Below are 26,799 nucleotides of genomic sequence, written 5' to 3'. Positions count from 1 at the left end.
ATACACTGAGCTCAGTTTACATTGGTCGCTATAGGAAATGCTCTGTAAACGTGTCTATTTTAGTGGTGCTGTACAATACGTAAACCTCCATGAAACCTAAACAATAAGATTCAAAGTCGTATAATATTTCGAAATCACCAAATGGTGAAATAAGTGTTGACCAGTCATAGAAGAGTTCCATTCCTCAAATAGAATATTGAACCATATTCTAGGAATTGCATCCAGGCACAGATTTTATAAAGGACATCTATGACGCGTGATTTGCCATCCCTCTCATGTCATATTGTGTATATGTACACGAGAAAGAGTTGAAAAATTCCCAAGTACTTGTATTATATTGCGCGGATAGCTCCAAGTTCGATGAAAATCAATGATATTATTGTACATGATACGAATAGTAAAGCTTGAAAAAATAACCCAGGGGTTCCACCTATGATGTCCCAGTTCATCATAAACAATAGTAAAATCATAAAGAAAATTGTAATTTTCGGTTTTGGAGAACTTTTCGTTAAAAATTTTGTTTTTTTTAACGATATTTTTTGAAAAGTAGCTTTGTCTATCTGACTGTTGTTGCTCTTTAATGTCCAAACCACTTAATCGTATTTGATGAAAGTTGGTGAAAAGCAAACTTAAACTTTCAAGAAGGACATAAGCTTTTTTATACCTAACACAGGACGATCAATCCTTAAAACGCGAGCAAAGCCGCTTAAGACAACAAATTATAGATATATAGGTTTTAGAAAAAATGGAAATGTGTACAATCACAATACCATAATGGTGCTGATTTGGTTTATTGCTTTCTGCGATAAAAACACAATACGTGAGATATTTAGTAAAATCCCGATAAATGGTTTGTTTGCCCTTTGATTTATTTAATATGCCCTATTATTTATATTATCTTAATACATATGATTTGATTATTAGATGTTTATTGGTCGTTTTAGCTTTTACACCTTGTCATTGCAAGATGTGCAAAGCTCTCCTTATAATTTTATTTATGATTATCGTACCACCGACAATAGTTATCCAAGCTTTATAACCCTTGGGTTTTCCATAAGAAGGGCTCAGTTATATTTCAAATACATGAATACTAGCAGTTTATTTCTTTTGGTAGAATTATTGACCACTGATCTGGTTATCGCTCAAGATTATGTCCATACTGGCTAACTCAGAACTTCGACACTCGCTAGTCGAGATTCCTTCATAATTCGCTAAAATAGAATATTTTTTGGTGGTAGGGCTTTGTGCAAGCCAGTCTTGATAGATACCATCCACTCATCGTATATTCTACCACCAAGCAGTAATACTTACTAATGTTGTGTTCAGGTATAAAGAATCTACAGCTTTATTATATGGAATGTTTATAGTGAATTTTCCAATGACATTACAAAAACATGATATGTTAACAAATATTCTTTAAACCTGCATAAAAATTTGTATGCAAATTGTGGTTCTAACTCAAATAGAATATCCATCCGATGAATAATATAAATATGATTATATTAATATAGAAAACAAATATTCATATAATAGATTATTTAGGCAAGGGATGTTATGAATCCAAAATCATAAAAATGAACGTGTCCATTTTTGAACATTGAAGTTTTTAAATACCTATAATATATACATGACACAAGTACAAATACATCTAAACGTCATTTTTTTGGCGACGTTCGACGTTGTGACATTTCGCATTTAGTGACATTTTAATCATATCATTGCGAATTATAATAAGTCAAAATCAGTCAGAGCGGTTCACATTAGCAATGAAAATGTCCCATATCGTGTAATTCATGTGTTAAATCGTCCACCTATTTATTATAAAATAAAAGAAAAATGCGGTGCGGAATTTTGTTATTTTTTACTTTAATATTAAGTGTCCGTGCATGGGATGATGATGATTTAGAGGTCTTCGACGTGGTTGAAGAAGTGAATCAGAATTTTTATGAATTACTGGGAGTTTTAAAGGTGAGTGAAAATGATTGTGACCTTTCCCTAAATATGTCTTATAATAAAATACTCGTTTTGAACATAAGATTAAAAATTATAATGGAATCTTTTTGTTGTTTTTAAGGATGCTTCACAATCAGAAATAAAATCAGCCTTCAAAAGGCTAACATTAAAGCTCCACCCGGATAAAAACGATGCTCCAGATGCAGATGTTCAGTTTAGGAACTTAGTATCTGTACACAACATACTTAAAGATCCTGGGAAACGAGAAAAGTAATGACTACAATAAACTTGTTAATAGCATATGTAGTTAGATATTGAGCTTGCATACATGTAATTTACTTATTTTTTAAATATTCATAATATGTACACATTTTTAATTTAATATATTTTTAATGACATAAAATTATCTAATATTTTTCTTTTCGTAAATCAGGTATAATGAGGTCCTTAAGAATGGTCTTCCGAACTGGCGTTCAGCAGTGTATTACTATAGACACGTGAGGAAGATGGGCTTGGCCGAGGGTTCTATAATACTTTTTGTAATCATAACATTCGGACAGTATGCTGTTGGCTGGGCTGCATATTTAGAAAAGAGGTTTACAGCTGTAAGTAGATTTATATCTTAAATTTCTTAAAGTTCATTAATATATGTCAATTAGTAATTCCTAAAGCAATAAAACTACATATATACACTTATATCATCAATGTGGTTCAAATATGGGTAATTTTTAAAATGTTATTCATTCATTAATTCATCAAACTTCAAATTCTGATTTAATTATTGTTATATGACAGTGAAATATTTGACGTTAAAATAGGTCTGCATAAAGACCATGTGTAATATGTATACCAAAACTATACAGATAGCCCATTAATAGCCCAATATAGCCTTGTGGACAAATAGAATTGATTTCTCATGCTTGAGTATCGGCCTGAAATAAAATAATAATAGAATATAAATGAATTCAATTCACAATTCAAACTGAAATGAAGAAAAATATTGAAATGGCAAGTTAAAAGTTATTTTGAAATGACTAAGTCTGATTTCATCTTAACCCGACATGTTTATCATTTTGATATATTTATATGTTGTGTGTGAAACTTTCACCATTTTAATTTTGTCTACAGGAGCATATCTTAAATAGTCGAAGCAAGAAGTTTTTTAAAAAGACAGGTTTTGACACTGGCATAGCAGAAATATTAGAAATGTTACCAAAACCTAGTATTAAAGACACTCTGCCATTTCAAATACCAAGAGCAATATGGTGGTCTATCACATCGATTCCTGATGGTATAACAGAATTAAAAAGAAGGAGGATAGAGATGATTGAAGAGAAGAAAAGGCAAAAGAGAAAGTGAGTAATATTAATGATAATATATAATCTACGAGTGTCATACTTGCGGTTTCACTTGCGTTTTAGAGGTTGGTTGTTAGGCATAAAAAAGGAGCCTACCTCTTTTCTTGGGGTTCAAGCTTGCTTTATACCAACTTTCAACAAATTCAGCTCAAGGATTTGGGCATGAAAGAGCAACAGACAGACAGAGTCACTTTCGCATTGTAATATTTGTTTAGATTGCACACTAATAAAATATGTTATATTATAATTATGTTACTTACATGTAAAAGAAGATCTTGTCGATAAAGCAATTGATTTTGAATGGAGAAGCAAAATCTGAGGACCTGTAATATTGTGCTCTCTGAGTGTCAACCTGCTAATTTAATAAGTAGGTTTTAAAAAAAAATTATTCTCTTATTTCTTAATATTTCCTATATTAGTCTGTAATAATAATAAGTGTGATGTTTGAGTCACTTTCATTAAGTATAAAGTGTAATATTTTTTATTGATATTGATAGGGAAGAAGAAGACCGTATCCGGGCGGAACGTGAAGCGGCTGCAGCGGAGGCCCGTGCAGAGGCTAGCAGTGCCGCGCGCCGGCGCAGGGCTTTCGTGCCGCCTGCCAGGGACTGTCTGCTGGATCCGGCCTCGGAGCCGGACGATGCAGCACCGGTGGCCGTACCCGTTAAACCTGTGAGTTATAATAATAGACAGCTAGGTTGTACGATGATGGATTTAAATACATTGTATTTGCACTTCTTTTTTAATTTATTCGAGTTTTTAATGTTAATGCTGTGAGATTTTATGTATTGTTTAAAAATAATGATCATGATATAATATTCTCACAGTCCCCTCCAGTTATATCGGGAGGTCTCTGGACGGATGACGATTTGGTGGAACTAGTCCGTCTAGTAAAGAAGTACCCGCCCGGCGCAGCTGAGCGATGGGAGAGGATAGCCGAAGCTATGTCGAGGAGTGTTCCTGAAGTTACCCATATGGCCGCCAAGCTTAAGGAGAACTGCTACAAGTTACCTGGTCAAGATCAAGCGGAAGAAACACCTCCCGAGCCACCGAAAAAGGTGAGATTTGTATCTCAATTTAAAAGTAGTGTTAATAATACTTGAGATAAGTATTTTGAAGCAATTAAAATAGAGATATTCTACTAACATAACGTTGTAGTGTATAATGTGTATAAAGTTTGAAGTGAGCCGGTGTAATAAGGGACATAACATTTTAGTTCCCAACATAAAATAGAAATAAGAGAAATTGGTTTTATGTACAATTTTTGGTCACACCTAGACGGCGTATTCTTACTATTAAAATTAATATTACGTGTCAATTATAAACTGCGATAGTGATTGGTAATCAATTTAAGCATTCCAACGTTAGTTAGATAAAATTAATGAAACGCGATAGGCAAAGACTCTTAGGAGGTAATAATCCTATATTCACAATCAGTTTTATTTATAAGAATTACACATAATCAATCGAATTCATCAATCATATGTGATTCTTAACTGTTGAACTTCATCGGCAATGGCTCTTATTAAAAGTCGGGCTATGTCCAGCAAAGATTCTTCATAACTTTGAAGCCTTGCAAGGAGGCTTAGAAATTTATAGACATATATAGATGATGATGTCGTCTTGAACAATTTTGGTCTCAAGGGAGACCAGCCAACTACTCAGGACATAATGTAGCGGAAACACAGGTGGTAATTGTTTGTATGTGTTCACACGCATAGTCATCACATCACACATCACATCATCTATTCGATCACACATTCCGATGAGACGTTAAATCCCAAACGACCGGAAAAAGTTCAAGCTTAGGACGATCTTTACGTGCTATCCGAGGCACGGGTGTGTACACTTACTTCCAGACTCCGGTCTATTACTGAGAATTTTATGTAGATGATAACACGCTTTGCAAAGAAATACGATACGTCCAAGCTATTACTTAAACAAAAATTGTAAACGAAAATTAAAGCTGATTCCTATTCACTGCTTCCTGAGTTTTATTCCTCCCAAACCGTTGGTTTTGTTTACTGTTACCATAAATGAGTATTTTTAAAGTTTTAATATTTAAATTAAGTCACAGTTAAACATTTTCAACATTCTAACTTTAGGTTTTTAGGTGGTTATCCCTTGAAGGATAATTCATAAATTTTTCTCGGAATCTACAACCAATAGACCAATCAGTAATTTAAAAAATAACCCCTTTTTGGAAAACTTAAAACAAATTTGGTATCGTATCGAGCGTACTTTCTGAAATTAATAAAATCTTCTCCGAATAATGTTCTCGTGCTGAAACACCCGAAGTGGCACAGACACAGATCGAGTTTTACCGCAGCGAGGTAAAGTTACAGCGAGTGGCGTTTCCCAGGTGAAGACCCGCAAGGCGGAGGAGACGAGCGGCGGCAACTGGTCGCAGAGCCAGCAGCGCGCGCTGGAGGCGGCGCTCGCCAAGAGCCCCAAGGGCGCGCCCGGGGACCGCTGGCTGAAGATCGCCAACGCCGTGCCCGGGAAGACTAAGGTACTGAACGCTTTTGACGGAGACCAGAAGATTACTTTTGTATAAAACTATGTGTATTATTAGATTCGCAATCGTAGGAGTTTGTAGTCGGCCGTCGTCAAGTGTGCATTCGACGGTTTACAACTGTTATTTAAATATTCTTAGCGTTTGAATAGGTTTCTGTTCTGGTGCCCAATATTTATGTATTTTTGTTTTACATTTTACATTAATAGATTGACATTTTGTGTGCGATTTAAATTTTGTCGTTAGTATCAGTTTTAAATACCTATTTGCGCTTATTTCGTCATGAATAACAACTTTGGGACGGTATCCGTTGCGTCTTTTGGTTTAAAAATTTTGACCCTGATTTTTTTTTTACTCTGGCTCCGGCTCTGCCTTCGCAATAAGAGGCTACTAAGCAACACTATACCAAGGTAAGCTGGTGGAATACCGGCACGATTATTGGGCTAAGCTGGCAATAAATTTTCGGGCCCATTCCTACAAAAGTCACGCCTTCATGGATAAGAACGAAAAATTGGACCTGAGGTTTTTTGCTTCCAAAATAGAAGCCTTCTGATTTCATGGTCCTCATAGGGGCCCCTACGAGATTTGAGAAACATTGTCTTGGTATATTTGTCAATTTAGGACAGACTTCTGGTCAACAAGCTCTCTTTTGAGTGGACGCTCTTACTGGTTCTTCCCTTTTAAGGTCTCCTATGCCCCCACCACAGTGACGTCTCACTATGATAGAGAGGACACTGTTTATTTTAGTGGGTGGTCTGGCACTAAGCAATGAGTAATGCCCTCTCTATGTTACGTTATGTTAGTTCTTTGTATAAAGTAAGTTAGTTAGTAGTTAATATTTTAGATAAAGTTTATCGCTAAGTGTGACGAAAGTGAAAGTTTAGTTGAAAGTAATTTTACGCTCGAATGGTCTTTTAGTCACTGTGATTGATAATAAACTATTTCAATTGACCTTTTTGTTATGAGGCATTTGCGTAACCGTTTTATGTAATACTGGCTAATATACGGCGTTTCTTTAATTTTTTGGCAAGACTTGCGAACAATTTATTCTGCTTTTATGTTTACGTATAGCAAAGTTTCAGTTTACAGTGTTCAGCAAAAATTACACCAACGTCCATATAAATGTTGTTTATTTTAATTTACAAGTTTTAAAACGTGAAGTAAAGATAAACTGACACTAAGTTTCCGACTGCGAAAAGTCAAAACATTCTTCCTGGTTCAAACTATTCAGATCTTTGAAAAGTCCTAAAAAGAACATTAATCAATAAGGCATAGTCTCTATAAGATTTTATAGAATATGTATTATGTCCTTTAAAGATTATACAAATAATAAAAAGGCGTATAGTTATTGGGCGTGACGTGGCGTTTTCGTTGTTATTTGGTTGTTTTTCGTGCAGAATACATTCATTCGTTTGAAGAGTAACTTCTGGCTTTTTGCGACGACGTTTAAATAGACCTGTAATATAGACAATATATGGTATTGTCCAAGAACACGTCGTTAGAGAATACATTTTTTTAATGCGTGCAACATTTTTTTAATATATTTCTGTACTTTTATTTAATTTTCATTTGTATTGTTTTGAAATACTAACTTAATTCAGATTTTTTTTTTGATATATTGAATTTATTTTTACATTATTATATTAATTTTTGTCTGAAGTGTATTATTATTTCATTTCTCTTTCATTTGTGAAAAAGAGTAACTACTGTGGGAGCTTGACTTTTGAAAAAAGAATATTTTGATTTTTTTTTATTAGGAGGAGTGTATGCAGAGGTGCAAATATTTATCAGAAATGTTAAGAAAACAGAAGCAGAAGGAAGAAGAAACACAAAAACTAAACGTGGAAACTCCCAACGAAAATTATAATCAGATTGACGAAGAAGACTAAATATGAATATCAATATTAATTTTTAATCTGTGGTAGTTTTAATTATCTGTGGTCAAAATTTATTCGCTTTTCTTAGTTGGATGTTCGAATGAAATTACTATTGGAATTAAAAATTGTGACAAAAAACGCATAATTTTATCAATACTTATATTATTCGTTATTTACAATAATAAATTATAACATCTCTGACGATTTCTTTTATTAACATATTTAATTATATATATGTAATTACTTATTTAATATATTATATATGGACGAAAGGACGCATTCCAAGTATTTCGTAAACAATCGACTAACTCAATATTTTTTCAATTACATATTTGAATTCCACCGACTTAAGAAAAATTAACTTAATAAAAATTGTCAGTACAGTATTTATAGCCTATTTAAATGCCAGGACGCCTAACGATGAAAAACATTTTTGACATTGAATTGAGATTGAAAGTTATCTATGGTATTCAATATAGATTTGTGAAAAAAAGGCGTTTTGAATATCGGCGAAGTTTTTAATAGAATTTGTATATTTTTTTTTAGGTACTATTTACACTATATACTGATTAGTGCTACAGAGTCCTCCGGCTACCAGAAGCTACGCTAGAAGTCTGTTAGAATAAGTTCAAATATTATATATACTATCTAATCAGATACAATAATATTTAGTCATAGACAATTTTACTACAATTTCTACTACTAAAATATACCTAACGGATGAAAGTGCGATGCGAACAATTCGTAATTGTATTAAAAAAAGGAAATCATTATATTAATGATGATTTGTTTATAGTGCTTAATAAAACAGAGCTATAAGCAAACCGCATAGAAAATGTTAATCGAACTCTATCAATCTAGTTACATTTGTCAGTAAACGTAAAAAAAACTCCTCCGTCCTAAGGCTGCTTACGCAATACTTGAATGTGTCCATATTTTCAAATTTAAATTTCTATCCTCCTTAGAAATTGTTAGGTGATCCTGAGAACTGCTGCCGGGGCCGCAGTCTCGATGCGGAAGATCGGTTTGGGGATGGTGTACACGTCGGGCTCTTTGGAGCTTTTATTAACATTGTAACCCCAGTTTTTTGATCGGGTAAAAATGGAAATAAATTAAATATTTTGGCCTTTTTACATATTTATAGCTAGATATGCACAAAATTTATTTGTTTTTGGTAGTCTTAAGTACAATTATTTTGGAAATGGTTAACAAACAAACCACAACTTGTTTTAAGTTCGAATTTTAATATTAATTATTTTTTAGTTATATTCATAATGAACGGAAATCACGTAGGAGGTACACGTTATGGCGTGTTATGGCCGTCCGCAGGTGAAGACGCGTAAGGTGGAGGAGACGAGTGGCGACCACTGGTCTGAGACCCAGCAGCGCGCATTGGAGGCCGCCCTCGCCAAGATTCCCAAGGGAGCTATCGGAGACCGCTGGCAGAAGATCGCGAATGCCGTGCCCGGGAAGACCACGGTACGGCATTTGGTACTTACGAATTAACGCCACCGCAGCAAAAAAAAAAAAACAGCGAATGTGCCAATAGTTTAAGTTAGGTTAGATTGAGATATTCATCTTTCCAAATATTTTTTCATCACTTGACTAATTGAGATGTAATAATTTGAAAAAAGAAAGTAACTACTGAGTTACTTGCCTGTTCTCATTTCTCGTCTCAGAAATTGTGATAGCAATTAATTAAAATTAATTGAACCCTGTGAAATGACGATTCTAAGATGCTTATAACGAGTCTACTTGGAGTATTTCTATTTTTACTAGGAGGAGTGCATGCGGAGGTTCAGATATGTGTCAGAGATGTTGAGAAATCAAAAACTAAAGCTGTTACAAGAAGGAAGACGAAATACAAAAACTAAACGTGGACACTACCAACGAAAAAGATTAACTGATTTAATTTAATTTGTGTGATGTTTCCAATGTTTTCTCTATTGTATTGTATTAAGTGTTTGAATAAATGTGTCTCGTTAAATGTGATGGCCAGTGATTGTGACAATTTTTGAATGGTAATTTCATGTGAGTTCGAATTCGTGTAAGTGTAGTGTAGGGCTGTAAAAATAAGTTAAAAAAATAATTTCAAAGTGTCAAATTAATTTTAAATTTAAATTAATTTCTGTGTTAGTTTTAATTATATGTAGTCAAAATTATTGGCATTTGTTTGTTGATCGTTAGAATTTCTATTGGAATTAAAAATTGTGATAATAAAAACGCATAATTTATTAATATTATAATATTCTTTATTTACAATAATAAATGATTAAAATCACTGGATACTTCTTTCATTAATACATTTTATAATAAATCTAAAAGTAATATTTTTTTTGGAAATATTTTTATAAACAAAGGACGCGTTTCAAGTATTTCGTAAGCTTCAAATATTTTAAGAGAAAATAAAACAATCTTTTGAGAGCACAAAAAAACTTATAAATATATATATTTGTTTTTACTTAATAACGTCGATAACTCTGAAAACAAATAAGGGTTTTCAGTGAAATCATCAAGAAAAGGTGTTTCTTTAGAAAAATTGGTTTTATGCTTTGTTACAGATGTAGAAAAGTTAATAAAAAATATGTCTTATGCCTCGTCCCACCCATCTACGTAATACTTAAACGCGTCCAATTTTAAATTTAAATTCCTATCCTCACTTAGAAGTGACTAGACGGTGATCAGAACTGTCGGCGAGGAACCGGAGTCCCGTAGCGGACGAACATGTCGGGAACGGTGTACTCGTCGGGCTCCTTGGAGCGCCAGCGCCCGTACTGAGGAGTCGGTTGGTTGGAGGCTTGCGAGTATCCTGCACGAAATATTTTATTAAATTACATCGTTTTTTATTTCGACAAATGAAGAGGAAATTAACTGAAATTGACCATTCATAGCTCGTCCTGTGTTTCATGCGATTCGAGGGTAAATTTATAATGTTATAGATTTAGAATCACCGGTCTTGCTGGGGTACCAGTGCGAGGCCAGCTCGGCGCAGCGCCTGCAGGCGCACTCGGCCGGCGACGCGAGGCGGTGCGGGCGCCGCGAGCCGTCCGCGCACGCCAGCGACACCAGCAGCGGCGCGTAGCGCGTCGCCTGGCAGCACTCGCACGACGAGTCGTGGATGCCGGTCTCTGTGGTGTATGGGCGAAGTTTATGACCTATCTGCTATTTTTATAGACTTGAGAGCTCAGTTTAAAAATTTGCCGCCGGTACCTCGACTGCGATAATTAATACTTTCGGAATTAAATTATGAACTAAAAACGAGTTAGTTAAAGCAATAAGGAACCGATCGAGTTTCACTCACGGTTGTTGTACAGAGTTCCGGAGTCACACGAGCCTCTGCACTCCTGGAATCCGTCGAGCGGTTCCTCGTTGACGCAGAGACCGTGCGGACCCATGTGCACTCGGATCAGACCGACCGACTCGCTCTTGGGCATCGGCGTTGGTACACATGTGCCTGGAAGATCAATGAAACCCATCAGAATGCACTTACTCATACGTGTTGTGTCTGACCTTTAAAGAATAATCCATCAAATATAACAAAATTATTAGTCTTATGTGCAATCTCTTAATATTGGAACTAATAATTTTCCAAATTTTATCATAATAATATAAAAATAGTATCTCTGACATAACTAAAATTGTAATTCATATTTTTTTTGAAGGATGACAACATCCGAATTGTCTCGCGTACTTTTTAATAAAATATTTTGATATTATGTCGAAAATCGGGTTTATGCGTTCCGGTAATTCAAAGATTATTAAGACCATACTCACTTAGTGAAGACGGTTTTTCCTTGCACACCTGACAGCAGGTCTCGTTGACGAGGTCCTGCGGGGCGCAGGTGGACACGTCAGGACATGGGTACTGCGCCGACGTCGTGTACACCTCGCCCTCCACCCCTTCACACGAGAACGTCGTGCAGTTGTCGGCGGATTGCCATGTTGTACCTATCAAATATGAATAATCATTTAACTTAGTATTTACAAAGCATAACACTATTGTTTCTTTTCATTCGGCAATTTAAATACCTTTTTCGTTCTATATTAGAAAGAATTGTTCTGTTTGAACCCTTTCCATATCAATGGTAAATGTATTGTCATTAACTTTCCGTTCCGACTTCGTACAAGTAAAATTCATACAAAGGAACCTCTCCCATTTCCTCCATAAAGTTGTAATTTCCAAAAATCCTTTAGTGAACGTCTACGTTGCTAATTGAATAACTATGCTAAATTTCTAGACAAGATCGTGATATTTCGCTTATAAATATATCTATACTAACATTATAAACGCAAAACGAACTCAGTCTGTCTGTTGCTCTTTTAGTGCCAAACCACTGAATCGACTTTATTGAAATTTGGTATGAAACCAGCTTGAACTTCAAGGAAGGACTATTTATGCCTATCACCTGATGAGCAATCCCTTAAACGAAAGCGAAGTCGCCGGCGGCATCTTGTTATATATATTACTTAAAAATAAAACTAATATCTCTCTACTAATGCCCTGCTGTTAGACATTCGTCTCGGTGACCCTTATTAACAGAGATTTAGGTGTCTTCATGTCACATGTATGTACAAACATTACAAAAATCTTGGTAGAATACTTAACACAATAATAGGTACAAACTCAGGACCCCAAGATCTACAGCTCAACACGTCTAGAATAAAGCAAGAGTATACCAACTCACCGGGTTCCTTTAGTTCATCGCCGACCACACACTTGTCCTGCACGCAGTGTCCGCAGCAGACCCCGGCGGCGGGCTCGATGTACTTCCAGCCTCGCTTGCAGTCCCTGACGCAAGTCTCGACGCTGGCGGCTTGCGTGAGGCCGGCCTCGTCGCGGGAGCACGTGTAGTTCTTGCAGGGGTCGGATGATGGCCACGTTTGACCCTCCTGGATAGGATTTTATAAATCTTTTAAATTCATTTTTAGGGCTTCCATAGTGTAATTATTTTTAGAAAGGCAGCCTGCCAATTGCAAAGTGATCTTCTCCGCCGAAAGATATTGGCATTAAGAAACATATCTTTTTTACACTGGCATCAGCTGTTCGATTGAAGCTACCCTACCTACCCTGCCTATAATTTAACTAAACTTAGGCGATTCCGACCTAAAAGGATATTGCTCAAAAGCTCTACGAGTAATGAAAATGAAATTGGACTTACCTAAGCTTTTTTTCGTACTTAATATTTCCTAGTCACTTTACAATTGCTGAGAAATGGCTTTGCATATAATAATTGTTGTTTTAATGAAGTACGTACCTGATAAATTTTGTTTCCAACGCGGCAAGCGATCGGCTCTTGTTTTAGACAGCACTCTCCTGGAATCTTCTCTTCACTCAGTACAAACTGCTTCTTGACAGCGTCTGATATTTCGGGACACGATTCGTTCTTACTTTGCACTTGAAGCTAAAAAAGGTTTTTTTAGTATTTTTAGTGGTTAGTTTATGGTACTAAAGACACGGTAAAAAGTTTAAATATTAACTACTTTTTATTTATTCCTAAGGATTTGCATAAGGGGCACTTTTTTTATTGAACAAATTTTCAAAATCAATCAATAGTTTTTGGGTTCGCTGATTAAGATTCTGACGTTAGAATTATAAAAATATATTTTTGGTTTGCTTAAAAATCTGAAATTAATGTACCGTTGATAGACATGAAGTATATAAAATAACATTTCAAAGCAATTCGTCATTTCTTTTAAGGAAAGCTGAATTCATTCTACGAAATAACTTTTCATACGTTTTAATTATTTATAATTAATTTTATTAATATACAAATATACAATTTTTCCGTAATTATATTATAGCTTGATATTTCAAGCAAAATTCATTCAAATTAAAATTTCAACGGCAAAAAAGCAAAATCTCCAGAAAAATTGAGGTAACTATATGTACGTTACGTAACCCTTCGAAGGGTTAGGTGATATTGTGATCGACTCTTAATGCAGCATGGCAAAGATCCGTCTTCTTTTTGAAAGATAAGGAAGCGCTTTCAAGCTGCTTGATGAATCAACGCCACAATATGTCTTGCTGTTGGTAATCAATACATCCATTTCGTTTTTGTGAAAAATATTATGCGTTAGAGGGTAAGGTAAGTGACAACTTACAGTGCCGTTGAGGTTAGCGCAGGTATAATTTGCGCAGAAGTCTGACGAGGTCCAGGAGGTCCCGATGTCTCTCGTTACTCCGTCCACTATACACGCCACGGGCTGGCACTGTCCGCAGCACTGCTTACTGTCTACGGGAGCAGGTGAGTACTCCCAACCCTGATAAATTATGAATTTAGGTTAAGTGGTTCGGAAAATTCTTTGAAACATTCATGGTACGAGTACTTACAGGTTGACAATCGGTATGGCAGTTTTGTACGGTTGTGACCTTCTCCAATTTGCCTTCCTCAACCTCTGAGCACTTGTACGATTCACAGGGGTCGAAGGGTGACGTCCAGTTCTCGCCAACCTAGTTAAAAAAATATTGTTTGGTTATTAATTTATTTCATGAATTTTAAGTAAAGATTTTTTGGAGAATCGCCTATATGGATATCTAAAAGGCACAAGCGAGATATTCTCTCAACTTTTCGGTGAAGATGGTGGGTCCTGGGCCAAACAGTTTAATTTAATTATAGGATGCGAGCAAATCTGTATACCAGTGGCAGTATCGCTTAAAATCGACTAGGATGTATAAAACTCACCTTGTAAATATTGTCTCCATCTCGGCAGGCCACGTGCACGGCAGCGGGACAGCAAGCGAAGGGCACGGGACGCGGCTCCAGCACGAACTGCTCGGTGGAGACGATGGCGGGACACTCCGTCACGCTGCACTGCGCTATTGCGCCCAGGGGGGACGACTCGCAGCGACACGAACGGCATGGACCGTCCAGCCAGGCGGAATCCATCTAAAAATAATAAAGAAATGTACCGCTTTCTTGTATTAGATGAAAAGTATGTTTATGACACTTTCAAAACAAGTATTCGAGGAATATTGGTAAAAATTACATAAAAAATGTATTTTTTCAACAATATGATGTGATTGGCGGACGGGCAAATTGGCAACCCAATAGTGAGTAGTCACTGTCATCCATAGACATTGCCACTGTAAGAAATATTAACCATTTCTTACATTGCCAATGCTTCATCAACCATGGATATTAAGATGTTATGTCCCTTGTGCCTGTAGTTAAAATGGCTCACTCGTCCTTCAAACCGAAATACAACAATACTAACTATTGCTGTTTGGCGGAAGAATACCTGCTGCCTAGGTGGTACCTACCCAGATGGGCTTGCATTTGATTTAGATAATAATTGATTTAAACTCACATCTTTGAGCATCACTTGAGGTGTCGTTCTTGCTTTTTCACCGCCCTTAGCAGCAGCTTCCCATTCGAGGGTCACTACACATTTATCCTTGGGTAGTTCTGTGAAATGTTAGTGTTGTCAGCATTGGACCAATGGCTGTTGCAATACGTAGCCGATGAAATTATACAAACCACATTTATATTCTGGACAGCATTGGCCGGTGACATTTTTGGTCTCTAGCGTTTGGAACTTCTGACAGGTCGGTGGTCGTGGGCAATTCTGTGGAACACATACGAGCTCAGCGCGCGGGCAGCACCCGGTGCTGTCGACGACGCGTTCTATTCCCGGTTCTAACATTTCAACTTCGCTCTCATCGGGAAGTTTCTCGCATTCGCTCTCTGGCTTGCATTCTGCGGGTGAAATATTACATTTAGAAACAAGTCACGAAACTAAAAAGAGAATCATATTTGGATTAATTTTACCGCAAGCGAATTCCTTGCACCCGTCCGCCTTGGTCTTTTGCTTCAGCACCTGTCCAAATCCACACTCCATCCTCTTAGGTTCCTCGCATCTCTCATCCGGTGGTTTCTCAACTGTAGCACAGAAGAATAATAAGAGATGTGTGTTCCGTAGATTTTACCCAAAGCCTAAGCAGAGCGCGCGCCTCACCGCAGATGTAGCCGCGGCAGCACGCGCCGGCGCGCGGCGGCTGCGCGAGCAGGTCCTGCAGCTCCGAGCACACGGGCACGGAGCACGTCTGCGTGGTGCACGACACGTGCGCCGCGCTCTCCTCGGACGGCTTGTCGCACGTGCATTTCGTGCACGCGTCCTCCTGCACGGCGGGGAGGCTTTAGTGCTGGTTAGGTTGGACACGAAACTGGTCACAACGAGCAGACTTCCCAGAGGTATGAGAATACAAGATACGGATACCGCAGGTCAAAGAAAATAAATTGATGATAATGATTGATCCCCTAAACAGTAGAAGTGGTGAGTAATTGAGCGTGTTGTAAAGTTGTGAGGCGCATTATCTCAGTAAATAACTTACCTGCCACTCGTCGCCGGCATAATGTTCCTTCTTTGCGTCACAGGGGAAGCATTTAGTTGGCTCGATGCACGTATTGTTAACTCTTACCTGAAATATTTTCAAATTTTATACTTTGAAATAGGAAAAAATAACATTTCTTATCTAGTCTTTAGGCACTCGTATTAGTTTAGGTAATATCAGCAAAACACTCAAGATACTTGAAGCTGAGACGAAATTCGTAGATATATGTACATGTAATTACTCTAAATAAATAATAAAAAGTATAATTGAATCTTTCAGTCACTATAATTTAGGAATGCGTTGATGAAAAACTTTTAATTCAAGGTTAGAAATCTTAAGAAAAAAGAACATCTCCCAATGATATTTAACAACGTGTCATACTAACTTTTCCTTCGGGACAGAAGCATCCTTCAATCGGTTCTTTATCGCACTTCTTGGGATTGTCTCTGAGTTCGTCGTAGTTATCACATGTCCTTTCGCAGTCCACGCACGCTCTGTACACTAGCGGGGCTTCGCTGTGAAACGAAAAATGATAATTTTTATGTATCCTTTTAATTATGAAATCCTTTCTGAAAGTACTTAATACTTGTAAAATTTAAAAGACTACAATATGTCTAAGTCTAAGTCGGAAAACACAACGAGGTGCTAAATTGTTACCTATTTTTATGTTACAAATGGTGAAAATAACTTAATTAATTGGGTGAATTAACAGCTAGAGAGCCAGTGGCTTGGGTTCGGAACATTAACAATAGCCGAACCAAGACGACGGCAATTTTCTTTTTTGAGGCATTTTTCTATCACAACGCAACGCCCCAAGGCTGTCGCCTAAACTTCCTAATGAATAATCCGGCCTCGTCGTTAACAGCGGGAAAGAGGGAGTTCACTGAGCACTGCAGGTGAAGCGAGGCGCTTAATACGAGACCATGTATGGGCAAGTCGTGTCGGACCGACCAGGGGTAGGGGCACAGGTCCCGGCGCCAGTCCACGCAGACGCCCTGGCGGCGGCACAGCGCGGCGTAGCGCTGCAGCGCGCCGCACGCGTCGGGCGCCGCCCCCGCGCAGCGCTCCGCCTCGCACTGCGCCGCGAACGCCTCGGGCTCCACCAGCGCGTGGCACTGCGCGCCACACACGAATATTATGAAATTGTCGGTTACCGCTAAATAGCGATTGTTTATGTCGTTGTATTTTAATTAATAATAATAGTAAGAGTTACTTTGATTGTGTATGTTATATTCACTACTTGAGTTATTGAAACGGTCAAAATAGATAACTCGACTGAATCATACTTTCATGCAAAAATGTTTTTCACTTACGGCACCAAATTTATCGACATCGTAGACGTTGTAGCACGGGTTTGTCTCTGGTGGTATGGGTGCACATTCTTCTGGTGGTGGAGCCTCGTCGCACTGCTCTTGTGGGGGTATCTCCAGTGTCGTGAGTGCCTCGGGACTCGCTTGCCAACTCTTACCGTACTGTTAAAATCATTTATAAAAGATAATAAAATAACATTTCGTAACATAATATCTTAGATGTGAACGCCGCTTTAACGGCAGAGGGGTCAAAGCCCTATGAAGGTTTTAAAATGGTTAAAATAAATTAAAATGTGGATAATGTACTTCTTCAAGACAACCCATTATAGATAGACATTACAGACTTATTACATATCCACAAGTTTTAGAGTGATAATTTCTATAACTAACCAGATTGAAATCGTCGGTGATGGTGCCGTTGCTGGTGGTGAGATGGTCGAGATATCCTGCGCAGACGCCACATAGACCCTCAGTCCGGTTGCTGTACAAGAACGACGGGACGCGCACGCTGAACTCCATTTTGGATTGGATCACTATCAGCTGAGAGCGAATAAATAATACAATTTAATTTTTAATTTGAATAATACATTTTTCGATAAATAAAACAATAAATGTACCTGCATAATCTGTATATAAAAGCGAAATACTTCTCACAGACCAATTACGAAAAACTGTAACGCCTACAAACTTGATTCGGAATTCGGGTTTTAAGAAAATCCACCCCTAAGGGTTTATAACGGGCATTGAAAATATTTGGTAAAGCCGCAAGTTCAGCTAGTTTTATTATTAAATAGAAAACCTCCTCCCCTCTTTAATTAATACATCTAAGAAGTTATACAATTGTCTTTAGTAGTTCATATAATGCTCGGTACTATTTCTTCAAAAACATTTTTTATTCTTATTGGGACTTGACTTATATAGAATAAAATATTTTAGCATACTTTATGATCATTAGATATCTTACTTCGACGTGTTGATCCGGAAGGAGTACGCTGACGTCTTGTCCGTTGAGCAGGCTGATAGTGCCCCAGTCGTTCGTCATCGGATATTTGAACAGAGGTTTACCGTTCACCGTCGTTATAAGCTGGAAGAGTGTTTGCGTTAGTCCAAAATTCTAAACAAATTGAACATTGTGCATTTGCTTGCCGTACTATTTTCGATTTTCCACTTAACAAGGAATGGCTTTGAATTGCCAAATACTTTAGGTATCAGTTAAATCCTAGAATATTAAGTTGTAAAATAATTTTTTACCTTAACATTACAATATTTAAGCATGACAGGATAAGTTTACACGCATGAGGAAACTTCTTAACAGTTGGTTCCTTTTTTTGCAGTTATTTGACGAAAGAAATATGTTGGATCTGGTATGAAAGTAAATAAAATAAATTTACACCAATGTTGCTTACTTTCCCAGTCTGCAGATCTTTATTTACATGGATGACGTTTTTCTCGTGTATGAGATGAACGCTCTTAGTGCACACAGCGGCGGAGTTGTCTTCACAGGGACCGTTTGATGCGTACACCTAGTATTATATACATTTACAATATTTATACTGGCTTTTTAAAGAGCTGTCTGCTGTTGGTACGGTTTATCCATTCTGCAATTATAGTTAATTTAAGAAAATGTTATCGATTGTATGTGAGTCAAGTTGTCTCTTATTAGTTTTTCTTTAGAGGAATTTATTTCGGTTCCACAGTTCAACTGTAGTTGGTTCGCTGTTATTTGCAAGTAACAATTGCAAAACACATAATGAAATAACTTTCTCTCTTACGTCATACATCGATAGTTTTGAATTTTAGAAAATACGTACGTTAGAGAACTTTTATACCTTTATTTAATTAAATTATGTCGTAGCCAGTATGAGCAATAATAAAACCTGGTATTTGTGGTATCCAGTCTCATTGGTGTCTCTGGAGGCGAGATAGGTGCAGTTCCCGAGGAAGGGCAGGTCGTCGCCCTCGAAGGTCACATATTTGGCTGGTGAGCCCACTCCCGTACACGTACCTGAAATAATCAATCTATGTAATGGGTGAGCGTAAAATAATATTTACTACTATTCCTTTAAATACATGACGTAAAATAGAAACGGTACACTTATAAACTAATATTACTTATTTTTTGTACGTCACAATGTTTCTGTCTCATCATTCTCGCTTGTGACGCACAATTGCATGTAAAAATTTAGAACGCACTCATTTTTTGCGTATGGTTAATATAATACGTTATGTATAATCAATATTTATCAGTCTTTACCACTGTTCGCAGATTAGCAAAACTTACAGTCAAGACATTCGGATGGCGTGACGCACTGGTCGGCTTTCCTCAGCTTGCCCTCGGGGCAGTAGCAGCCGGGGAAGCACTGGCCCTCCTCCACCGGACACGAGGACGAGCCCGACCCACAAGCTGGTTCGCATCGCTTGCGGTAGCAGTCATAGTGCACCAGAGGAGCTGGACACTCCGCCGCTGAGGAAGGATTACAATAAACCGTAGAGCGATGGAAAGATACCTCCAACTTTTGGAATACATATTCGGCTGTTTTCTTCGCCTGAGTCGGTAAGAGTGACGCAGTTATTTATTTTGTCAGTCGTTGACGTTTGAACGAGATTATGGACGTTTACCAATAATTTACATAATCAATCAAGATGTTGTATTAGTTTGTTGGGGATAGAACGAATTGATTTATCGCTAAAGAAAATTAAGATTAATATCAGACAAACTGGTTATTGTTTTCAAGGATGATAATTATTATTAGCATGTAGGATATAGGATGCATGCAACTCACGGCAATCCATCTGCATTCTCCAGCTTGAAACGTCGATGTTCTTATCCGCGGCTAAGCACTCTGCTACAAGTTTCTCCACTAATAGACATCTGCATTCTTCCTCAGTCTTCTTGGTGCCGTTGATGACCAGGTCTGCACACTTGCAGATTTTCTCTAAGCAAATGCTTCGCCACTTGTCCAAGTTAAGTACCTTCGCGCATTGAGACAATGGTTCCTCCCTACGAGCAATATTAAAATGTCACTCAGCCTTCTGAAATATTCTATGATTAAAATAATTCATATTTAATATATATTTATATAAAACATTTAGGGTTCTTACTTCACACATCTTCAACCAATTTAAGCTTTATTTATAAAATATCGAGCGGCATAGAAATAGTACACTTTCTACAAATTACTGGCAAAACTCAATTAAGCAAAGACAATCAGCTGACGTCAGATACTCACGTGATGACCTTGCAGAGGTCCCAGACCCGCTTCTGCTTGTCCCTGGGCACGGCGTCCACGCGGCAGTCCTGCGGCTGCAGGCCGGGCTTGGCCCAGGCGCGCCCGAACTGCTCCAGCGTGGTGGCCACGCGGCCGTTCGGCATCGCGCGGTCGTCGCTCGCGTCTCCGTTGAACAGCCCGCACAGGCCGTCCACGTGCCCCATGTATTTCTTAGAGACCTGTCGAATGGTCGCCTTGACTTCAGCTGTAGACGATTCTTTGTCATCACGCTATTGTGATCTATATTCTATACATCCAATTGTATGGTACGAGCGACAAGTAAAAGTTTCTCTTTTGAGTAAGGTATAAGTTGTTAATCAAAAGAATTCTAATCTATGAAAGTGCGATTTGAGATATTGATAATTTAAAATACTTTTACTTGTAACCAGAATCTTATATATTTTTCTTTATAAAAAAAGTTATCTGTTTTCAAAGGTAATATAAAATATTAAAAAAATATTTATGGGCAAAACATTCTGCCGAATAAATTTCATTATAAGTTATCATGTTTATCTGTATAAACATGATAAAATTTCAGGTCTAAAAGTGTTTAAGGTATTGAAGAAATCTTTACGAACCCCGATCTTCACATCACCGTCCGGACTGTATAATACGGTGAAGTTATATTTGCGCGACTTGATGGCAATTCCGTCACCGAGCCGGTTCACGTCAAAGCTGTTCTTCTGGAAGCAGATCTTGTTGGTTTGTTCTACTGTATACTCGTAGTCGTTGTACTCTATCATCATGTTTGGTTTCACGAGTATTAACTCCATGTCTTGCAGAACCAGTAGCTGATTTTGACAATTTGTCGAGTCGCATTTCTTACGTACTGTGAAATATATTTATATATTCGTTTACCATTGTATTTACTTATGGTCCTACTTAAGGTGAGGCTTAGTGGAAGCCCAGCTCAGTAAAATCAGCCTAATCAAATATTCTACCGCTAAACAGCAAGGTACAATGTAGGCAAAATTATATAAAAAAAGTCTTTAATGGCATTTATTTAAACCATGGTTCTCTCTTTTAGTTATTATTGATATTTGAATGAAAATAACAGCAATGTTATTTTCATTCGAATGGTGGTTATGGTGCAAGATTATGGATAGATATCAGACAATAGTCAGGTACAAAAAGGAAACTCACGTAGAATAGTCCACTCCCCGATGCGGTTCTCTCTGGCGAGGATATGGTTGCATATGTCGTATTTATACTCGCTGCCGTCAAAAGTACTAAAAGTGCGCCCTGTCACGTTGCAGAAAACAGGCCGTTCTGGTGGCGGCACACAAATGTACCTACGAATCAAATTATATTTATAACAACAGCCCGAAAATGTATCATCTATGCTATAAGTAAAGTATGTATTATACACAAATTATTATTATTAGTTTTTCAAGCAATAATCTTGTAACGCATTAGTTAACTTTACACAGTTTTTAGTGTTTTTTATATTGTTATATAATATGCATAGAAACTTCTTTAGCTAATCGGAAGGTATTCCTTTCTGTTCTTAGTATCTGCGTCGCCTCCTAATAGTTTAATTCTGTGTATGTATTCGACTATGTAGTTATGGATATAAATACAGGAAGGGCTTTATCAACTCACTGAGGACACATGTTGGCTCCGTCCGGCACGCTTTCTAGTCTCAGCGAGTATGTGGGTGGGCACGCGGGAGTCGAGCATATGAGTGGCGCGGGCGTCGAGCCCTTAGGGGGGATAGGGGGCAGATGAGGGATGCACTTGAACTGCACGCACTCCTTCTTTTCGTTAGGGGAATTGGTGAGTGCCGGCTTGTCCAGGGTGAACGCCTGATTCCGTTGTGGTCGAGACGGTGGACCTGGTTATTATAATATTTTAGAACGAGTTTCTATAACTAATATAGAAACATATAGCCATTCAAATATAACGAATACTTACTATAATGTCCGCCCTTCGAGAAGCTAGTCTTGGAGAATCCACCCTTGGAGTATCCTCTTCCTCCTTTAGCGCCCTTGTAGAACCTCTGGTACGAATACCTGGGCCTCGGAGGTGGCAGGTCTAAAGCGGACTTGTAGCTCGAGTGTGACGCAGAAGTTTGACGGACAATGTAACCAGGCGGACATTCCACTTTGGGGCATTCAATCGCTGTAAAAATTTATTCAATAAGAGAATAAGTAAATTGGGTTGTTGGTTATACATTAAATTCTAAAATAAATAATTATCTAGAATCACTCACGTTTTTCAGTGGTAGTGGTCGGCGCAAAAGTGGTAGTAACAGGTATAGTAGCAGCCACTGTGGGCACGACGGTAGTTATCACGGTTTCAGTGACGGGTGCTAAGGTGGTGCAGGCCAACTCGTCATCGGGACAATCTTGGAGGCCGTCACACCATTTATCCAGGGGCAAGCAAAGCTTGCTGGTAGGGCAGATCTTGGTACCGTTCGTACAAGGCTCACAGAGGCATTCGCAACTTGATGTCAGTGTCGGTACCAGGTCCTAGACATGAACATTTTAATTAAAAAAAATATTATAAATAAAAAATATATACAAATCACCAATCCAGGACCAATTGCAGTCATAATATGTTTTATTAATTAAAGTAAAATTTACAATCTACTTATTTACTTTTTTACCTAAAGAATTTAAGTGTTGTATATTTTTGTAAGGTAACATTTTTTTCAAATCAAATCAAAATATACTTTATTCAAGTAGGCTTTTACAAGCACTTTTGAATCGTCATTTTACAAACCATTTAAAGTAAAGCTACCACCGGTTCGGAATGTAGATTCTACCGAGAAGAACCGGCAAGAAGCTCAGTAGTTACTCTTTTTCAACATATAAAAATACCGTCATGTTTGTTAAATACGATTATATATGTATGTTATGTCTCCTGCCTGGAAGTCAACAAGCATTAACTCCACGCTTTTTTATCATCAATATAATCTTGTATCGAATAATATGCCCTCTTTACCAATTTCAGAAGTGCTATTAGCCTTGTATATACAGAGTTATTTTTTATTAAAGATATCATGTTTTGTAGTTACCGGTTCACAAACACACTGCTTGGCGGGCTTACAGTCAGCTATTCCACCCAGCTTACAGACACACTCGTCACAATCGTCGCCGCGGTACGTGGAGCCCACTGGGTATCTGATAAATAAAATTAGAAATAAAATACTTGTTCTACTAACAATGGTAAATTATGTAATCAATAAATTTATTTCTAATGGCATTCTACTGCTTAAAATTCTTCACGTGGACTATAGTAAAGGAGAATTCAATAAGACATAGTTTATTATTATTACTAAAAAATAATAATTTCGACAGCTTATACAATATTTGAAAAGGTACTCTTACGATTAGGGTCTTTGTAGTTAAGGTATTAGAGTTCTAACTAAATTTGTAATACTGTAATATTTTACAAATAAAGAATTGTTTCTATTTTAGTGCTTATTCTTCTCTATTTTTCGATAAAACATGTTCAGTCAGAGCCTTTTTACGGTGACTTGTGTTAATTATTGACTAATTTTTAAAATCTTTAGCATACTCGTTGCTTGCAAATAAGTGGGTTTATCTGTGTATTTATTGATCAGAATTACCCCAGGAAAGTCCAAAATAAAAAGTTAAATAGGGGACCTAATTTTGGAATATTTATTTATTTTTGTACTTTAACAGAACAGTCGTTAATTGCACTAACACAATTTTTTTTGCTTGATTTTTCTTATAAAAACAAAAACATGAAACACATTTCATTATGCCGACATACAGACGCGAAGAAGTAGAGGTTCGGCAGAAATGTAGATCTCAGTATCGAAAGACACTCACGTGATGAACCCGACGAGGCACGGGCACTGGTCGCGCGGCACGCAGTTCTCGCCGTCGTAGTGCAGCGGCGCGGCGCACGCGCACGCGGCGGCCGGCACGCCCGCGCACAGCGCGCACGCCGACGGCACGCGCTCCTCGCGCGCCTCCTCCACCCGCGCTGGGGGGGATATTGCGGCTTTAATTATCTTTGTTTCTTTCAGTGTCTATAGATTTTTGATCGTTTACCGATTTTCTAGTTTGTCTTAGGTATAAAAATGAGTATTATTTAATGATCTTATATTTATTGAAAAAAAAATGAGAAATACATACGATATGGTTCAAAGCAGCCGATCGGCTCCACTTTGATCTCTATATTATTTTGCCATTTCACGGGCAACACTTTGAGGTATTGCGCGCGAATCGGCGGCCGAAACTCGTTCAAAACGACGCTGTCCGAGTCGAAGTTGGCGATCACCAGCTTGTTCTCGCCCTTCTCGTTCAGTAGCGGGTTGAATGTTGAGAGGTTGGAGGTATACATGACGTTGTAGGCCGTGACCCAACCGGAGGGACCTCCCTTTGTCTTGATACCGGTTAAATTCCGAGGTGATGTAAAGTTGAACTGGAAAACGTACGAAGTCAAATAACATTACAAGAGACTGTCATTGTTATTGCAATTGGTTTGGGCTAGTTATATTGCGAGTTATACACAGATTTTCCAGGAGAACATTCACGAGAATATCAAATCACAAAATATTTGAAATAAATATGAATAAAGTACAATAGTCGTGTCGTTTTTACCATTATCCATTCTCCAGGGGTACTGTAAAGAGGTTTCCAGCCGCGCTCCGAGTCTAGCTTCAGTTTTGGTATAGCGTCGAAGTTTGAGCTCACTTCTACCATGTTTATTGGAAGCTCAGCTCCAAAGCCCAGAGGCTCCGTGCAGTTTAAGAAAGGTTCCGCCTACGAACATTATACAGAGATTATCAAAATATGTAGTCATATCATCAAAATATATTTGGTAAAAATAATACTACTAAAATAGTTTGAGACGTTTTTCAATATATAAATTTACATAATAAATTTAAATATTTATTCGTATTATTGTTTTAAGAAATTAACAATCTACATATATCAAATAATAAATACTTACAGTTGTAGGTATAGTGAGGCCTATTGTTGACGCAAGGGTAGTAGATGTAGGAGTGGTTGTAACAGTAGATGGTTTAGTGCCTGGCGTTGAAGCCGCGGTAGTAGGCGTAGTAACAGTTGTAGGTACAGGAGTCGTAGTAGAAGTGGAAGGAGTGTCAGTTATTTCAGGGCTTGTAGTCTCTTCTGGCGTCGTTGTGAACTCCTGACAACCAATCAGCTCCAAGCGCACTGCGACCTCTTCATGCCATGTGATGGGTCGGATGCGTACAAACTTAGCTTCGATAGGCGGCTCGATCATTTGTTTCATTGGCGTTTTGTTGTCTATCGGTCCACGGAATATCTAGAAACACATATGTCTAATTATTGTATCGAGTCTACTGTGACGCTATTCACGTCTGATATTGGCTACTATTTAATAAATAAAAGTCTTAAGACGATTTAAAGGATATAAATATCTGGTAATCTACAAATTCTAATCGTATAGCTATGTCATACAAGATGCTGTTTTCTTTTCAAAATTTCTTAATAATCTACCCACCTTAGGTTTTCTATCGGGACCATCGACAGTGGAGAAGACGGAACCATCATCCCCGTACATAATATCATAGCTGGTGACGTATTGGTTAAACAGTGGACTACCCTGCATCATCACGCCGTATATTGGCTCTTTCTGAGGCAATTCCACTTGAATGTAGGGGTTTGAGTCTGACCGGTCTGGGTTCCAGCTACCAGCTGTAAATATAGAGACTCGTTTATGATTATGACTGATTCGTACATAGAGTATTTATTACATGGGAATCTTATTGACTTTTGAAATATATATATTTTTATTTATTTGATTTGTACGACTAATGTCTACATAACTTACTGAAATTATTCGCAAACGTACGAAGATCACATCACCAAACTTACACCACAACTTAATAAATAGTTTAGGAACCACACGAGTCTTAATTCAGGGTGCAAGTCGTGCCAAAAATCCTTTAAAAGCCTTGATTGGAATTTTGTAAATTTAAATCAAGAAATGCCTTGTTTTGTGTAGTAATCTGTATGCTTTCGTACCAGAGGAACTAGTCGGGTGTCCATTAAACACTGCGTACTCCGGTTTAAACATCGGGCTGGCGTCAGAACTGGACGTGAAAGCGATCGTCGGCAGCCGATCACCTTCCCATAGTAAGTTCTTGTAGCTGATAAATAGTGAAATGGAATATTATAATGAAATCCTCAAAATCATCTTTTGAAGTTTTTTGGTTTGAT

The 26,799-nt window shown here is 37.7% G+C and overlaps 3 protein-coding genes across 6 annotated transcripts in view; 2 read left to right on the top strand and 1 right to left on the bottom strand.

Moving 5' to 3' along the window:
• The first annotated feature begins 1,672 nt into the window (after nt 1-1,672).
• Nucleotides 1,673-7,904, top strand: LOC125064459 (dnaJ homolog subfamily C member 1-like). Its single transcript, XM_047671490.1, has 8 exons — nt 1,673-1,968; nt 2,075-2,223; nt 2,387-2,558; nt 3,082-3,308; nt 3,809-3,983; nt 4,139-4,369; nt 5,674-5,823; nt 7,584-7,904. The coding sequence occupies exons 1-8, from the start codon at nt 1,837-1,839 to the stop codon at nt 7,713-7,715; spliced, it is 1,368 nt and encodes a 455-aa protein (XP_047527446.1). The 5' UTR covers nt 1,673-1,836; the 3' UTR covers nt 7,716-7,904.
• LOC125064457 (hemocytin) overlaps nt 6,483-26,799 on the bottom strand; it is a 52,325-nt gene continuing 32,008 nt past the window's right edge. Inside the window, exons 40-75 of one of the 4 annotated variants that reach the window (XM_047671486.1) lie at nt 26,605-26,729; nt 26,081-26,274; nt 25,544-25,882; nt 25,192-25,353; nt 24,724-25,012; nt 24,415-24,571; nt 23,634-23,739; nt 22,827-23,085; nt 22,529-22,735; nt 22,217-22,448; nt 21,758-21,906; nt 21,193-21,443; nt 20,576-20,793; nt 20,129-20,346; nt 19,627-19,809; nt 19,223-19,350; nt 18,752-18,868; nt 18,310-18,429; nt 17,736-17,885; nt 17,349-17,507; nt 16,987-17,150; nt 16,421-16,550; nt 16,036-16,122; nt 15,660-15,822; nt 15,473-15,583; nt 15,182-15,400; nt 15,012-15,109; nt 14,387-14,590; nt 14,035-14,154; nt 13,806-13,964; nt 12,959-13,105; nt 12,389-12,593; nt 11,478-11,651; nt 11,005-11,157; nt 10,655-10,831; nt 10,207-10,512 (exon numbers count right to left, since the gene is read on the bottom strand). In XM_047671486.1, coding sequence (XP_047527442.1) covers nt 10,385-10,512; nt 10,655-10,831; nt 11,005-11,157; nt 11,478-11,651; nt 12,389-12,593; nt 12,959-13,105; nt 13,806-13,964; nt 14,035-14,154; nt 14,387-14,590; nt 15,012-15,109; nt 15,182-15,400; nt 15,473-15,583; nt 15,660-15,822; nt 16,036-16,122; nt 16,421-16,550; nt 16,987-17,150; nt 17,349-17,507; nt 17,736-17,885; nt 18,310-18,429; nt 18,752-18,868; nt 19,223-19,350; nt 19,627-19,809; nt 20,129-20,346; nt 20,576-20,793; nt 21,193-21,443; nt 21,758-21,906; nt 22,217-22,448; nt 22,529-22,735; nt 22,827-23,085; nt 23,634-23,739; nt 24,415-24,571; nt 24,724-25,012; nt 25,192-25,353; nt 25,544-25,882; nt 26,081-26,274; nt 26,605-26,729 — 6,202 coding nt within the window. In that variant the 3' untranslated portion in view covers nt 10,207-10,384. Of the gene's footprint in view, nt 6,493-10,206; nt 10,513-10,654; nt 10,832-10,986; nt 11,158-11,477; nt 11,652-11,709; nt 11,733-12,334; nt 12,594-12,958; nt 13,106-13,805; nt 13,965-14,034; nt 14,155-14,386; nt 14,591-15,011; nt 15,110-15,181; nt 15,401-15,472; nt 15,584-15,659; nt 15,823-16,035; nt 16,123-16,420; nt 16,551-16,986; nt 17,151-17,348; nt 17,508-17,735; nt 17,886-18,309; nt 18,430-18,751; nt 18,869-19,222; nt 19,351-19,626; nt 19,810-20,128; nt 20,347-20,575; nt 20,794-21,192; nt 21,444-21,757; nt 21,907-22,216; nt 22,449-22,528; nt 22,736-22,826; nt 23,086-23,633; nt 23,740-24,414; nt 24,572-24,723; nt 25,013-25,191; nt 25,354-25,543; nt 25,883-26,080; nt 26,275-26,604; nt 26,730-26,799 lie in introns of those variants that run through there. The other 3 variants (XM_047671487.1, XM_047671488.1, XM_047671489.1) reach the window with 3 other exon arrangements.
• Nucleotides 8,566-9,636, top strand: LOC125064460 (uncharacterized protein F54F2.9-like). Its single transcript, XM_047671491.1, has 2 exons — nt 8,566-9,182; nt 9,483-9,636. The coding sequence occupies exons 1-2, from the start codon at nt 9,009-9,011 to the stop codon at nt 9,618-9,620; spliced, it is 312 nt and encodes a 103-aa protein (XP_047527447.1). The 5' UTR covers nt 8,566-9,008; the 3' UTR covers nt 9,621-9,636.

The sequence above is a fragment of the Vanessa atalanta genome, chromosome 6 (assembly GCF_905147765.1).
Source record: "Vanessa atalanta chromosome 6, ilVanAtal1.2, whole genome shotgun sequence".
In the NCBI taxonomy this organism is placed as follows: Eukaryota; Metazoa; Arthropoda; class Insecta; order Lepidoptera; family Nymphalidae; genus Vanessa; species Vanessa atalanta.
The sequence above is the reverse complement of the archived record's forward strand: the minus strand, read 5'-3'. Positions and strand labels throughout refer to the sequence as shown.

Bases quoted from the DNA above. Each gene is read 5' to 3' on its own strand.
- LOC125064459 (XM_047671490.1), top strand. From the start codon at position 1,837: ATGCGGTGCGGAATTTTGTTATTTTTTACTTTAATATTAAGTGTCCGT. The intron at 1,969-2,074 runs GTGAGTGAAAAT...GTTGTTTTTAAG, and splicing joins AATTACTGGGAGTTTTAAAG to GATGCTTCACAATCAGAAAT. The intron at 2,559-3,081 runs GTAAGTAGATTT...TTTTGTCTACAG, and splicing joins TAGAAAAGAGGTTTACAGCT to GAGCATATCTTAAATAGTCG.
- LOC125064460 (XM_047671491.1), top strand. From the start codon at position 9,009: ATGGCGTGTTATGGCCGTCCGCAGGTGAAGACGCGTAAGGTGGAGGAG. The intron at 9,183-9,482 runs GTACGGCATTTG...TATTTTTACTAG, and splicing joins CCGTGCCCGGGAAGACCACG to GAGGAGTGCATGCGGAGGTT.